The 13,240-nt window shown below is 31.3% G+C and overlaps 1 protein-coding gene across 2 annotated transcripts in view; it reads right to left on the reverse strand.

The window, feature by feature from the left end:
• The window catches only part of LOC148282288 (uncharacterized), a 188,239-nt gene that overhangs the window by 35,818 nt on the left and 139,181 nt on the right, over nucleotides 1–13,240 (reverse strand). The window contains exons 1-2 of one of the 2 annotated variants that reach the window (XM_088225324.1): nucleotides 5,643–5,764; nucleotides 5,233–5,428 (exon numbers count right to left, since the gene is read on the reverse strand). In XM_088225324.1, the coding sequence (XP_088081450.1) occupies nucleotides 5,233–5,381 (149 nt within the window). In that variant the 5' untranslated portion in view covers nucleotides 5,382–5,428; nucleotides 5,643–5,764. Of the gene's footprint in view, nucleotides 1–5,232; nucleotides 5,429–5,642; nucleotides 5,765–13,240 lie in introns of those variants that run through there. The other variant, XM_088225323.1, reaches the window with a different exon arrangement.

A 13,240-nucleotide genomic window follows, 5' to 3' on the forward strand; every position in this document is an offset into this window, starting at 1 on the left:
ATCTGTTTATTCCATTATCGGATTATTCCGCCAGAGTAGCAAAAGCACCTATCTTTTGAAACAAGTGCTCGCATTTCTATGCAGAAATGAGTTCCTTTGGATTCATATTTTTTTCATTATTATAGAAAATAATAGCTTCAGACGAAGACCGGAATAAAATTTTCTGAAAATTCCTTCAAACATTTCTAGAGAACAGAAAAACAGTGTTAAATTTGAATAAGAAAAATGAGCTTCTTAAAAAATGTTTTTTTTGGGTTGAAACAAAACAGATACTTTCTCAAATTTAAATTATGATAGTGAAATAATTAAGTTACGAAAATAGACGCAAGGTACGATAAGGTAATCCATACAATTCACTGGCAGTACCTAGTTTTTCGGCAATCTTTAATTTGAATGTAAAAATAAGGATTATTTTAAATCTAATAGTTGTGTGGATTTATTTAACTCAAATATACTCCTTTTGTGATAAATATAACGCATAAATATAGTCTAAGGCCAGAGTGCAGCATAACCGCACCATGGGGAGTTTTATTGCCTACTCCAGTGCCAAATTAGAATCCTATGGTGTTTGTTGTGTTCTTCGTAAGGAAATAGACAAAGTTATCTATCGTGGTTTTCTAAATCAGAATTAAAAATCTTGTTGTTAGTAATTTCTTCAATAAATATTTCATGTTAATTGTAGAAATTTAAATTATTTAAGCAGTTTACAATGGAGTTCTAAGCCCGACCCTGATGTATGGGAGCGAAGTATGGACTTGGAATAACAAGGATGAAAGTAGACTGAATGTTGTCAAAATACGATCTCTCAGGCGAATGTGTGGTAAAACTATGTTCGATAGATGCACAAATAATCTGCACAAATAATAATTTAAAAATCGGGTTGTGGTCCTGTGGCTGGTGTCTCGGACTCACGGACCAAGGACCAAGGACTCAAGGTCCGTGGTTCGAATCCCACTCTACCCCAACTCGATTCCATTTTCTAATAGTGAGTTATTTACAACTCGTTGAAAATTGCCCCTTAAAATTAAATATTTGGGTAAATCATAAGAACGCAAATATTTATTTTTCCAATAAAAAAATATATAAAAAAATGTTGAGATCCGTACATTATTTAAGGCTGAGACAGGCATTATCGACAAAATCAAGAACGCAGCTCTGCGCTGGTTTGGACGTGTTGCAACGGTAAGTAGTTATAGAAGGCAATTGCAGTAAATTATTTGGTCCCAGTTAGGTCCCGACATTGTAAAGGTAGGTTATCACAGCCTTAATGATCAAATTTATAAGATATAGAAGAATAATGAAGATAACCAAATAAAGTATCTACAAACAACTTACCATTCACCAGTTTCGGTCAATCGGCAAGAACATGAGAATTCTCCAAAAGAATAAGATTATGTTGTTTAAATTTAATTTTATGAACGGCATCAAAAGTATTATATATAAAAACTTTACTGTAAAATGGAATAAATATGACTCAGAGATCTGGATTTTATGAAATAAACAACTCGTTAGTGAAATACCAAATTTTAATAAAGAAGCAATTCTCTACAAAAATACCAAGGTTAGATATTATATCAAATCAGAATTCTGCCTAGCTGGTATGAATAAATGGTTGACAATAAATTTATCTAAAAAGTAAATATTCGTAATAATAATAATAACAACTGAAATAGGTTCTTGATTGTTTTCTTCTTGCCGTAATATGGACTAATGTTGAATTAACGAAATAAAAATCCACAGATGGAATTTGATATGCGACGTCTTCGGTTAATATGCTTGAACTCATTATTGGCTCAGTTGATGAGTTCCCAGAAGATTATTTGTCGACATCTGAATTCAGCAGACGATCGTCTGCTTCATTGCATTTGTTAATTTGTGTCTCATGATGTCGAAGAAAACTTTAAAATCTGACACCGACTTTTCCAGGTATTTACGAATAAACTTCGTAATAATTAGTGATCCATTCAAATCATGGAGTAAATATAGAGCATATTGTTAAATCTTTATCATTGGACAAAGTCAATAAAAAGGTGTAGGAAAAATGAAAAAAGGGAGATAAAAGCGGAAGAAGGGAGAAAAGGGGAGATAAAAGGAAACCTATATAAAATACAATCTCATTGGAATATTATATCTCTCTCTACAAGAATTGCGCTAATAAATTTTTAAAAAATAGGCTTGCGTTACGTTGAACGTTCCTTTTCTTGAAGGACTACATTTTTGAAATGTGTGGTTGCCTGCCTTTCGAGTTCTTCCGCGACAGCTGGACTGCTCGTCCCGAGTTTTGAATGGAAAAGAATTTATTTTTAGAGCACGGGCTTCATATGGACGAGTTACTACCGCGGCCGTCAGATGGCGCTAAATCAGGCAACATAAAATTATATTTGAGTACTAAAATGTGTAAAAAAACGGAGTACGTTGGACTTGTTTTTTACAACGTTACAATGTAGAACGAATGGACAGCGAAAGAACGGCTAAGAATTTTCACAATGCGAATGTTGATGGATGCAGAAATAGAGGAAGACCAAGAAAGACATGGCATGACCAAATCCAACAAACACTTAAAGATGCACATGTTGAAAGTCGGAATAATCGGCGCGCGGAAACGAGATCTGTATGCTAAGATATATTGATGTAGCGTTATATCTTATCTGCTTACCCTTACGGGGAAACGGCATGATGGTTTGTTGTTGTTGTTGTTGGACATGGTTCTAAATACATGTAAACAAAATAAAGCAATTTGTCGGTTTAACAGAATTGGGAACAGATATTTATTTTCTATTTTGCTCTATTAATTGGTATCCGAACATTAAAATTATATTTACGCAAATTGTCTGAACTGATTTTGATATAAAAACAGTTATTTTTATTTAAATATTATAAGCTTGCCTACCTCATTTAGTAATAAATCTTAAATCAGGTTATAGTTCCATGGTTAGTGTCTCGGACTCACGGCTCAAAGGTCCGTGGTTATTAACAATTCGTTGAAAATGGCCCTCAAAATTAAATATTTGGGTAAATCGTAAAAACGCAAATATTTATTTCTTTCGTTAAAAAAAAAATAAAAAAATATCTAGGAAATATATTATACATATTATTGTTATCAAAAACATTTTTCACTTTGTGGTATGACATTTTACACTTATTTGTTTATAAATTTGTATAAACCACTTAATTAAGTGATTTATACAAATTTATAAACAAATAAGTGTAATATATTATACCTTTAAGTGCAGATAAATCAATGTATACTTTACACCAATAAACATTGTAATCAAATTATTTTTAGAACCTTTTATTTTTGTTATTATGGTACTTGCTGACGACCTCGTAGTGTAATGCTCAGCGCGTTTGCCTAAAATGCAAGAGGTCTCGGGTTTGATTCCCGACATTGTTGATATGAAATATTTATATAAAAAGGTGTTTTCTCACTAGAATATTTCATAGTCCCTGGATTGGTACCTGAAGCGTAAGACTGATCATAGGTCAAGGACAGACAATGTCAAATACTTAGGACGTTATTATTGATATAAATTCAAAGTGGAAACAGCAGATTGAAAATGTTACTAATAAACTTAAGAGATTAACGAATATATATTTTAAACAATTCGAAAAATAATTAATGTACAGGAACTTTTAAAGATTTATTTTGTATTGTGCCAATCAATTTTGGAGTACTGTATAATCGGTTGGGGTGGTGGCGCGAGTGACACAGTTTTACATAGTGTATTTGTTGCGCAAAAATCCATCATTAAAATAATACTCAGAGTCCCGATACAGACATCTACTGAAGAAATATTCCATAAATCACAACTTATGACACCAAAACAATTATACGCTAAAACAATTCTTACTTATAGATTAAAAAACTACTCTTACTCAAATGAAAGACATTACCCCCACAATACATCACATAAAAATAATAAAATTACTAGATCCTCAACACATACACAACTTAAACAAATACAAACTAATACCACTTTCGGACAAAGGGATTTTGAGTATTATTAAATTAAAATCTATAACCTACTTCCACTATCTATTAAAGCAATTAGTAATGAGAAAATGTTTAAAAATGCCATAAAAAAATGGATAGTGGAGCTAGGTAGAAGAAAAATGGATTGTCTCATTCGGCCATACCAATGCTGAATCAACTGCTCCACAACTGTATAGCTTATGTTAGGTTTATGTTATTTTCATTGTGTTTTGTAATATAAATAATATAGATATACATAAATACCTTGTTTTTAAAACTATCTGAATATTTGTTAATAATATTTGTTTTTTAAGTTAGTCTTCTTTGTTTATTCTCAAACGTTATTTCAAAAAACTTAATTGTTAAGTGTGCTCGGCACGGGAAATCCCAGTGAGGTCACATTATTTTTATTATTAATTATAGTTTGTAAGCGAAAAATATGAATAAATAAATAAAATAAATAAATATTACTTACATATAATGATTTTATCAAGATACGCTACAATTGGTGTACCAAGGCAGTGCCCTATGCACCATAAGTGCGGAATGAGAATGATGATGATGATCTCATGGTTAAATTTAAAATGTATTTTTTTAAAGTAAACGTTAATTTCTTGTGAACCTTAAAAAAGTGTTAACGTTTTTTTAAATTCAACAAAGAAAAGGAAAGTTGCTTGTTCAAAATGCGTGACCTCCTTTTAGTTGACTTTTTCGATTAAAATAAAAATATTAAAGAAATTCGGAAACACTCAAAACGTTTCTTAAATATAACTCAATTTGTTTTTTGTCCGTTCACAGTGAGTTAAAGTGAGAGTAAAGTTACAGTGAGAAAAATCTTCATGACGTACTTGTCTACACCTGATGGTGCATGGGACTCTGTATTGATTAAGTTAATGCAGCTTATCTCAAACGTCTATTACAGGAAAGTATGGTAATTAGTCTGACGGTTCAGGTACTTTTTAAATATGTTTAATTTAATTAATGTAATTTTTTTTTAGATTAATAAATTGGAGATTTTATAAGCTATAAATCTTTTCGTGGCAAATATGTACATTTATCTGAAAACCGCACGCATCGGTCCGGTAGATTCAGTCCATCAAGGACAACCATTCAAACATTGCCTTTTATGTACATAGATAATAATAACATTACATAATCTAATCAATGAATGTCAGGTCTAAAGTCCCGTGAAATACAAATTTTCATACTCTTTTGCAAAATGGTTATCGGTCTGATAACTGGGGTGCATTTTCACTTACCTTATGTTAGCAGCCTCGTTGACGAACCTTCCCCAGCCGAAGAGCGGAGGGCTGGTCACCAGAAAGGAGTAAGACCAGATGAAGAAGATGGATATGGAAGCTCCTCTCATGCTGAGGTGGCGAGAGACGAGTGGGCGGGAGACCATCATATATCGCTCGAAGGAAAGAACGCTCAGAGTTGTGATGGATGTGATACCTGGAATGCAAGATTACGAAATAGCTTGATTTTAGTAACTTATTATTTACTTAATAACCGACCGGTTTCAAAGCTACACAATCTTCCTTATAAAGGTATAATTTATATATATTATATATGGCGATGCGTGAGCTGGTTCTCGGCAGTAGGTATATAAAATTTTGCAAATGTCACAGCGCAAATGGATGCAAGGAAATGGAGTGAATGGACTGACCTTTTTAGTTGATTTTCTTGTTTTCTCCAAACTTAGCTGAGGCGGCGATAAGGCGGAGCGAGCGGCGAAACTTCCAACCGAAACATGCACTTCGATCGCGGTCAAATCGGACACTGACCCCAGGTGGCAAAACCATCAACTCAATAGTTATTAGAACTATAAAGGTGCAAAAGGGACAGGATTCAAGTGGGCGAGAGAAAAGGAGACAGGCATAGGAATTTATTTACGCTGTGACACATTTTCGATCGGCCTAACCAATATATAAATAGAATACATGTAATGTAGATACGAATTGATACGAATATACATATATATGAATGATATCCTTCTTTATAATTTAAACACATAACAAGTCAAGTCTTTGTATGTGCTTGGAGAGACTTATGGAGAGAGGGGCTGAATTTTGATCAGTTGTACTTGTTTTAAAAAAAGACAGGAATGGACTACAGTGTATATATTTTAATTTATTGCAACAGAGAAGGAAACAATTTGGAGAAGGGAATATGGAAGTCTAGGCATCTACAGGGTTTATGGCCTGTCATTAGCTGGTTTAAGTGACCACTTTACACACTGTGCAGCATTCACCATTCTGCCCATGTTTGAACATCCACATTTCCTCGACTCCTCCATCTGTTGACTTTTGTGAAGTAAAAGAGCTGAAACCTTTATCACGTGGGTGAGATTCATCCGGCAGAACCAAATCACCTACTAATTTTCCAATTTTTATACTTCTTCTTTTACAAGGTAGTTAATTCAACAATGTTTGAGTATGTCTAAATGCTTGCAGACTGGCTGGATTTCCTCCCTAGGGAGTTATGTATATTGTTCATTTAGGATTTTTATATTTGAAAATTATGCAAATAGCAGGTAAGAAAGAGAAATCGTATTTCATTTATGAAAACAATGGAAAATATACTAACAAAAAAATGATATATATGGGAACAGTATTTTTTTTTACAAATTTAAATAATAATATAATTTGTACACACCAAGCAAAAATATTGAATATTAATTTTACAATAAAAAAAGAATTTTTTTAAATAGGAATAACTCGCTAAGCCTCTATTATGAAAATCTTGTCAGCAGGCGGAAAGTGAGAACTAATGAGGAACTTCAGCCCTACGGGAAATTGGATACAAAAAAGTTTTCTTACGCGGGGTAAAAATTAGAGCATTAAATTGCAGGGCAAAGTTTCTTGAAAATGTTCAGAAAAAATAATAAAAAATATTTTGATAAAAACGCACTACTTTAAATGACGTCACTGGTTCATGTGAATCAACCTATGATCTGAGAGCTATGGAAGATTTCCGGTCTGCTTGTCGCTTCTGGACCAATAGGAAGAACTGAATAAGAATAAGTAGAAATGAACCTCTGACGTCACACGCGGAGTTATTTCAGAAAGACAAAACTTTAAAAAATCGAAGCACCGATAATACGATATGTAAAAATTAAAAAAAAAAATTGACTTAGTTTAACAGTCTATTTACAAATAAAAAAAATGAAAAAAACCACTGAACTTCTTCATTGTCTAAAGGAAGAGACCATTGCAGGAGACTGCTGCGAAACAATTCATAGATTTATTAAAAGTACTATTAAGGACGTCGTCCAGATGTTTATTAAAATTCATGTTTTTGTGATAACTTTTATTTGTATTTTTTAATAATATGCAAGCTTTTAATTTCTATTATGCTGTATCCCAACGCAACGTAGGGTTTTTGGCTTCATAGAGTTGGGGATACCATTTTTTAAAATATGTTTATTCATATGACCAAACAAAAAAATAAAAATAAATTGAGAAAAAGAACTTTCATTAATTTTTTCTCGGACCTAGCGGGAATCGAACCTGCTACACCAGTTTTTCAACTGGTCATCTAACCAACTGCGTTGAGGATGAGGAAAAAAACTGAAGGTGAGAGAAAGGATTTTACCTTGCATACATCGTAGACTTTTGTTACCAAGAGTTGCTGTTCCTCTTTGTATGATATAATATGTGCCTATTAAGGCTGTAGTCTGGTCAACGAATTGTTTTTTATTTTTTATTATTTCGCGATAAAAAAAACATTCGTTTTAAAACGGCAAAATCGTATGATTTCTGAATTTTGTGTTCGTTTTACCAGACTACAGCCTTAAGCAGACTATTCATCGGAGTCTAAAATGTATGCATGATTATACCTATTATTAAAGTCTTAATTTTTATTTTTTCATCCAAGAAAGTATCCAAGAAGTATCCCAGAAAATGTATTTTAGTAGATCACTCTACCATAGAAAATCAAGAATGGCTTGTTAGGAAGGCAAAGCAAAAAGAAGCGATAAATTGGTTTTAAGTATGTAGTTCGTCAAAAAACAATCGACCCGTAAACAGTTCAGTTCAGTAAAAATAATAATAAAAAAAACGTAACCTTTAAGAAATGTCTGAAAATTTACCCTTTTACTCTACTGAAAATATGTTTCGTTTTTGCTTCTTAAAACAGGCTGAGCCATGTTAGATTGAGACTATGATAAAAAGAGAACACTCCGTTTTCATTTTAAATTAATTTGTTTTATATGGATTCCCTGTTATTAAGTATTTTTACAATGTTTTTGTAATAAATTTTTAAAATAAAAAATAAATAATTGTGGCAGAAAAGCGTTTATTCATTTACATGTCATTTTTGTAACTTACTAAATCTGGAGACTTTTCGATGATACACATTTTTTTTAAAACAGGTTTTTTAAAAAACATTTTACATTTGCTTTAAGGTATGTACTTAGGAGATATTTTTTCAGTTTTTTTTTTCACTTGATGATCTTCCATGTTTGTAATTCCTTCAAATCTTTGGGACTAAACAAGGATAGATATTTACCAAAAAATTGGTATATTATGTTTGTTTGGTTTTCAATATACGTTATAATAAATGTGTCAATCCAGGAAATAAATAAAAGGGAAAAGGACTTAGGTTTTCCATCCTTTGACACCTATTCTAGGATAGCACTCGACCGTTCAACCGGATTTCAAAGGATAGGATGGTTTGACACTTGAATTAAAATACACACAAATCCGAGACATTCAATGTTATGACGTGGGTTTTATTTGGAACTCAACAAAGCACTGGCATTTTATCCATCATATTGAGTTGTCTTTTGGCAATAATTACGCAGTTATTAATAATTTCTAGTCTCAATGCGCGTATACACGTTAACATTAAGTTGCTTTTATTCATCCGTGTTTGACGACGCGACGTGAGCAGATTTGGAAATTCAGTATTGAAAAAAGGTGGTTTTTTTTACGAAATAAAAGACAGACGAGGTTAGCATACCATAAAAACGATAACATTTTTTTTATTTAAAAAATAGTCTTGAAATTATGAAATTTACTAACTTTTTATGTAAAATTTTATTTTATTTTAGTTTAAATACATATGGAACCGTTTTTTTTCTGTGGCCTCCCTGGTGTAGGAGGAGAGAAGGGAATTTTCTTTTTTAATAAAAAAAAGAATATATTTCAACAAATTTAAACTTATTCTATAAAACCTGGGCGTGATATTTGAAAAACAAATCTACGTCAGAGTTAAATATAGATTTCGGGAAATTATTGAACAATCATGGAATTATTTTTTATTTATTGTGTACTTTCTCTAGTAAGCTTTAAAATATGATTTCAGTTATTCAAAAAAATCATGTTTTTAAGTGTACAATGTAACATATTTTTGAAAAAAAAACAACCAACTCATAATGATATCTTTTTGATTCGTTGAAATACATTCCTTAAACATAATTTCCAAGAAGTTTAATAAATAAATAAATTTACTTTTTAAACATTGTAATTTACCAGTCCTATTGAAGCTTTACAGTTTCATTGTCGAGATAAATATTTGATAGCGAACAATTCTTCAAGATGGCCTACTTTCTTAGATCCTAAATGATTTATCTCATTACAGTTTCTTCTTTGACTTGCAATTAATCCTTAATTCTGAGTCGTGAGAATCCTCACAACCCGCGATTTCGACTAAATTATTTTCATGAAATCCAAAATTACAAATTGGGTAATCAAAAGTATTTAGAGCATTTTCTAATGTTGATCTTGTAACATTGAAGTTAAGAATTAAAAATATGGGAAAGCTGATTTCACTAAATACTGTTTTACTCGTGTTTTAGTTCATGAGAAAAAAATTTATCGTATGTATCCTATAGGATACATTCCCAATAAAAGTTTGTGCTCCGAAATTCCTTTACGCGCGGTGATGTAACATCACGTTACCTCAACTAAAAGACAGAATATTCTGAAGTTCAGACATTCAAGAAAAAAAGAAACACGGACACATAGGTACTGTTAAATCATTCATTTTCCATCGTTTATAAAAATTTTAATATAATTTAGACCTGTTAGAGCAAAATAAGTTTAAAATCATAAATACGTTGATGTATATATAATTATGTGCGCCTTTGCTAACTGCCAATAACCGAATTTTTAATATCAAATTTTAAAGATTACTTGATATACTTGTTACTCTTTTTTTCTTTCTTTGCTACGCTTGACATGTTTTTATACTTTTGAACAAATTTGAATTACTTTTAGAATGGTTTTTAAAATTAATATATTTCTTTTTCAAAAATGTTTTTTAAATTGACTTAAATTTTTTGTTTTTTATTTATTTTAAAGTTTCTTTTCGTCGTTCCTTTTTTGAATCTTTTAAAATGTGGATGTATATATATAATTGTTTTTAATTTTTGAAAATGTATTTTTTTTGCATCGAAGCACGTTTTTTTATTCTTATTTATTTTAATTCTTACCTTTAAATTACTAAAACTATTTTTTTTCTTAATTTTTTGTATTATATCCATTTATGTAAATAGTAACTACAAACTTTTAAAATAACTTTTATACATTGTTTTTAATTTTTAAACTACTTTCATTTATTAACAAATTACAACAGAGATGGAGAATACCTTTAATAAGGGAATATGGAAGTCTAGGCATTTACAGGGCGTATGACCTGTCATTGGCTGGTTAAAGTGGCCACTTTACACACTGTGTAACATTCACCATTTTGCCTATGTTTGAACATCCATATTTCTTCAATTCTTCCATTTGTTGATTTTAGTGAAGTTAAAGAGCTGAAACCTTTATTGTTGCGAAGAGAATCATCTGACTGAATTATTTCACATACTAGGCAACGCCTGAAAACAATTTTTCAATTTTTAAACTTCTTCTTGGAATAGTTGGTTTCATTACAATATTTGAGTTTGTCCAAACGTTCGTAGACAAAAGACTGGATTTCACCCCCTCGGGAGTCATTAAGATTAACAAATTACAACGGAGATGGAGAATACCTTAAATAAGGGAATATGGAAGTCTAGGCATTTACAGGGCTTATGACCTGTCATTGGCTGGTTTAAGTGGCCACTTTACACACTGTGTAACATTCACCATTCTGCCTATGTTTGAACATCCATATTTCTTCAACTACTTTCATCAATAAAACAGAGAAAACTCGTATATATGGGCCATATCAGGTACGGAAGCAAATATGCGCTTCTAAAGCTAATCATGATGGAAAAGATCGAGGGAAAGCGTGGAGTTGGAAGTTGACAAATGTCCTGGCTGAGAAACATCCGCGACTGGACGGGAGTGCGCGGGGTTGAGGCGCTGCTCCAGTTGGCGCAGGACCGGAATGCCTACTCTAGAGTGATAGCCAACGTCGCGTCGGGGAGACCTGATATGGCACAGAAAGAAGAAGAAGAAAGAAGGGGCGTCTCTGACATTAGTAAGTAGATTATTCCACAATCAAGCAGCTACTACTGTATACTCGTATTTTATTCTGGGAAAACATCGTACAGATATTTATCTAAGACCTCTGCATATCGTTAGTAATATTGGCTATTGGCAAAAGTGGCAATCCTTCTTATGAAAAATAAATGATAAATAAGGTAAATCCTATTTAAACATTTTCGAAATTCTTTTTACAGGGTTTACTGGGTTCAACTCGTAGTAAATAAGTTTAATCTCCTATAGCGATATAGAATTGTTGAATATTTATTTATTTATTTATGCTTTTACATTGCTTGTATTCTTTTTTTTATACGGAATAATGTTCCCTCACTGAGGTGTCCCGTCCCGAGAGAAATATTTTACAAAATGTGAAACACGTCTTGAATAACTTATTTAACAAAGTAAACATAATAATAATGTAATGAATCTAAGTAGCTTAATTATCATCAACATAATAAACAAAAATAAACGAAAATAATCATAAAAAACATAACCAATTTATATAGACCAATAGACCAAATTTCATAAACAGTATACACATTTTACCTATTTGGCTTGATCCACTCATCGATCCGTGTGCAACTCACTTCCACTATCCATTTCTTAATAGCAATTTTATATTGTAAGTACTTACTTATTGTCTTTATGGATAATGGAAGTAGATTGTACACTTTAACCGGATAATAGACCAATCCTCTTTGACCGAAGGTTGTATTAATTTTTTTTTTGTAGCATCAGGGCGGAGTTTCTAGTAACTTTTTTTATTTATGAAAGAAGTTATGGAAGGTAGAGAATAATGTTTGTGTGCGTACAGTAACAGAGCTTTTACATAAAGTTGTTTTACAGATGTAATATTAAGATTTACCAATATACCGAGGGAGCTAGTTCTGATGGGGACTCTTAAGATAAGTTTTATTAAAGTTTTTTGTGCAATTATTATTTGTTTGATCAGTGTGTCATTTGCACATCCCCATACAATTATTCCATATTCCAAAACTAAGTGACTTATTGCGTAATATATTTTTACAAGTTCTTTTAGACTAATTATATTTCTTATAGTTTTAAAAAAGTAAATTTGTTTTTTTAATTTATTTTTAACATGTTAAATTTGATTAGTCCATCTTAAATTCCCATCTATATAAATGCCTAAATATTTAGTTGAATCTACTCTGTCCAATGATTTACGAATATATTTAATATTTGGGATTTGTTTCTTGTAATTACAGCAGTGAATAGTTAAGAAAAGATTTGGATTTATGTATAGTTTTATTATTAATTTTAAATGTTATTTTTTTTGTTTTCGAGTGATTTGGTAACTTATATATATACACCATAAAAACAAACCAAAACGTGCTCAAAATAAACATGTTGACTCATTACATTGATGCCTTTTATTTCATTAGGTATTTTATTTTACATTGATTTTAATGAACTCGTTGGGTTTAAAAATAAAAACGCCTAATTTTAAGCGTTTAAAAGTGACTTATAACTTATTTAAATAAGTTTCAGTTTCGGCCGTGATGAGAACAGAAGCCGAAATTAGGCTTCGGTTTTGATTCCGGCTCAAAATCTTGTTTCGGTCCGTCACTAAAAGTGTTACGCGGCAGGGACAATAAAACACAGTACCTTTTCAAAGAATTAGGAAAATTGCAAATTAATTAGACAAATATTAATTAGAGTTTTTTGTCCTAAGTTACTTGTTAAAAATATTGTAAGTACTCCTTTTTATACCAGCTTCAAAAGGGTCAATTTTATTCGACGGAGTAAATAGAAGAATAGTGTGTACAGTTTTGTAATTTAATTGTATAACAATAAAGTGTACAGTTTTGTAATTTAATTGTGAATTAAA

The sequence above is a fragment of the Micrasema longulum genome, unplaced genomic scaffold (assembly GCF_059751315.1).
Source record: "Micrasema longulum isolate JH-2025_06_02 unplaced genomic scaffold, ASM5975131v1 h1tg000342l, whole genome shotgun sequence".
NCBI lineage: Eukaryota > Metazoa > Arthropoda > Insecta > Trichoptera > Brachycentridae > Micrasema > Micrasema longulum.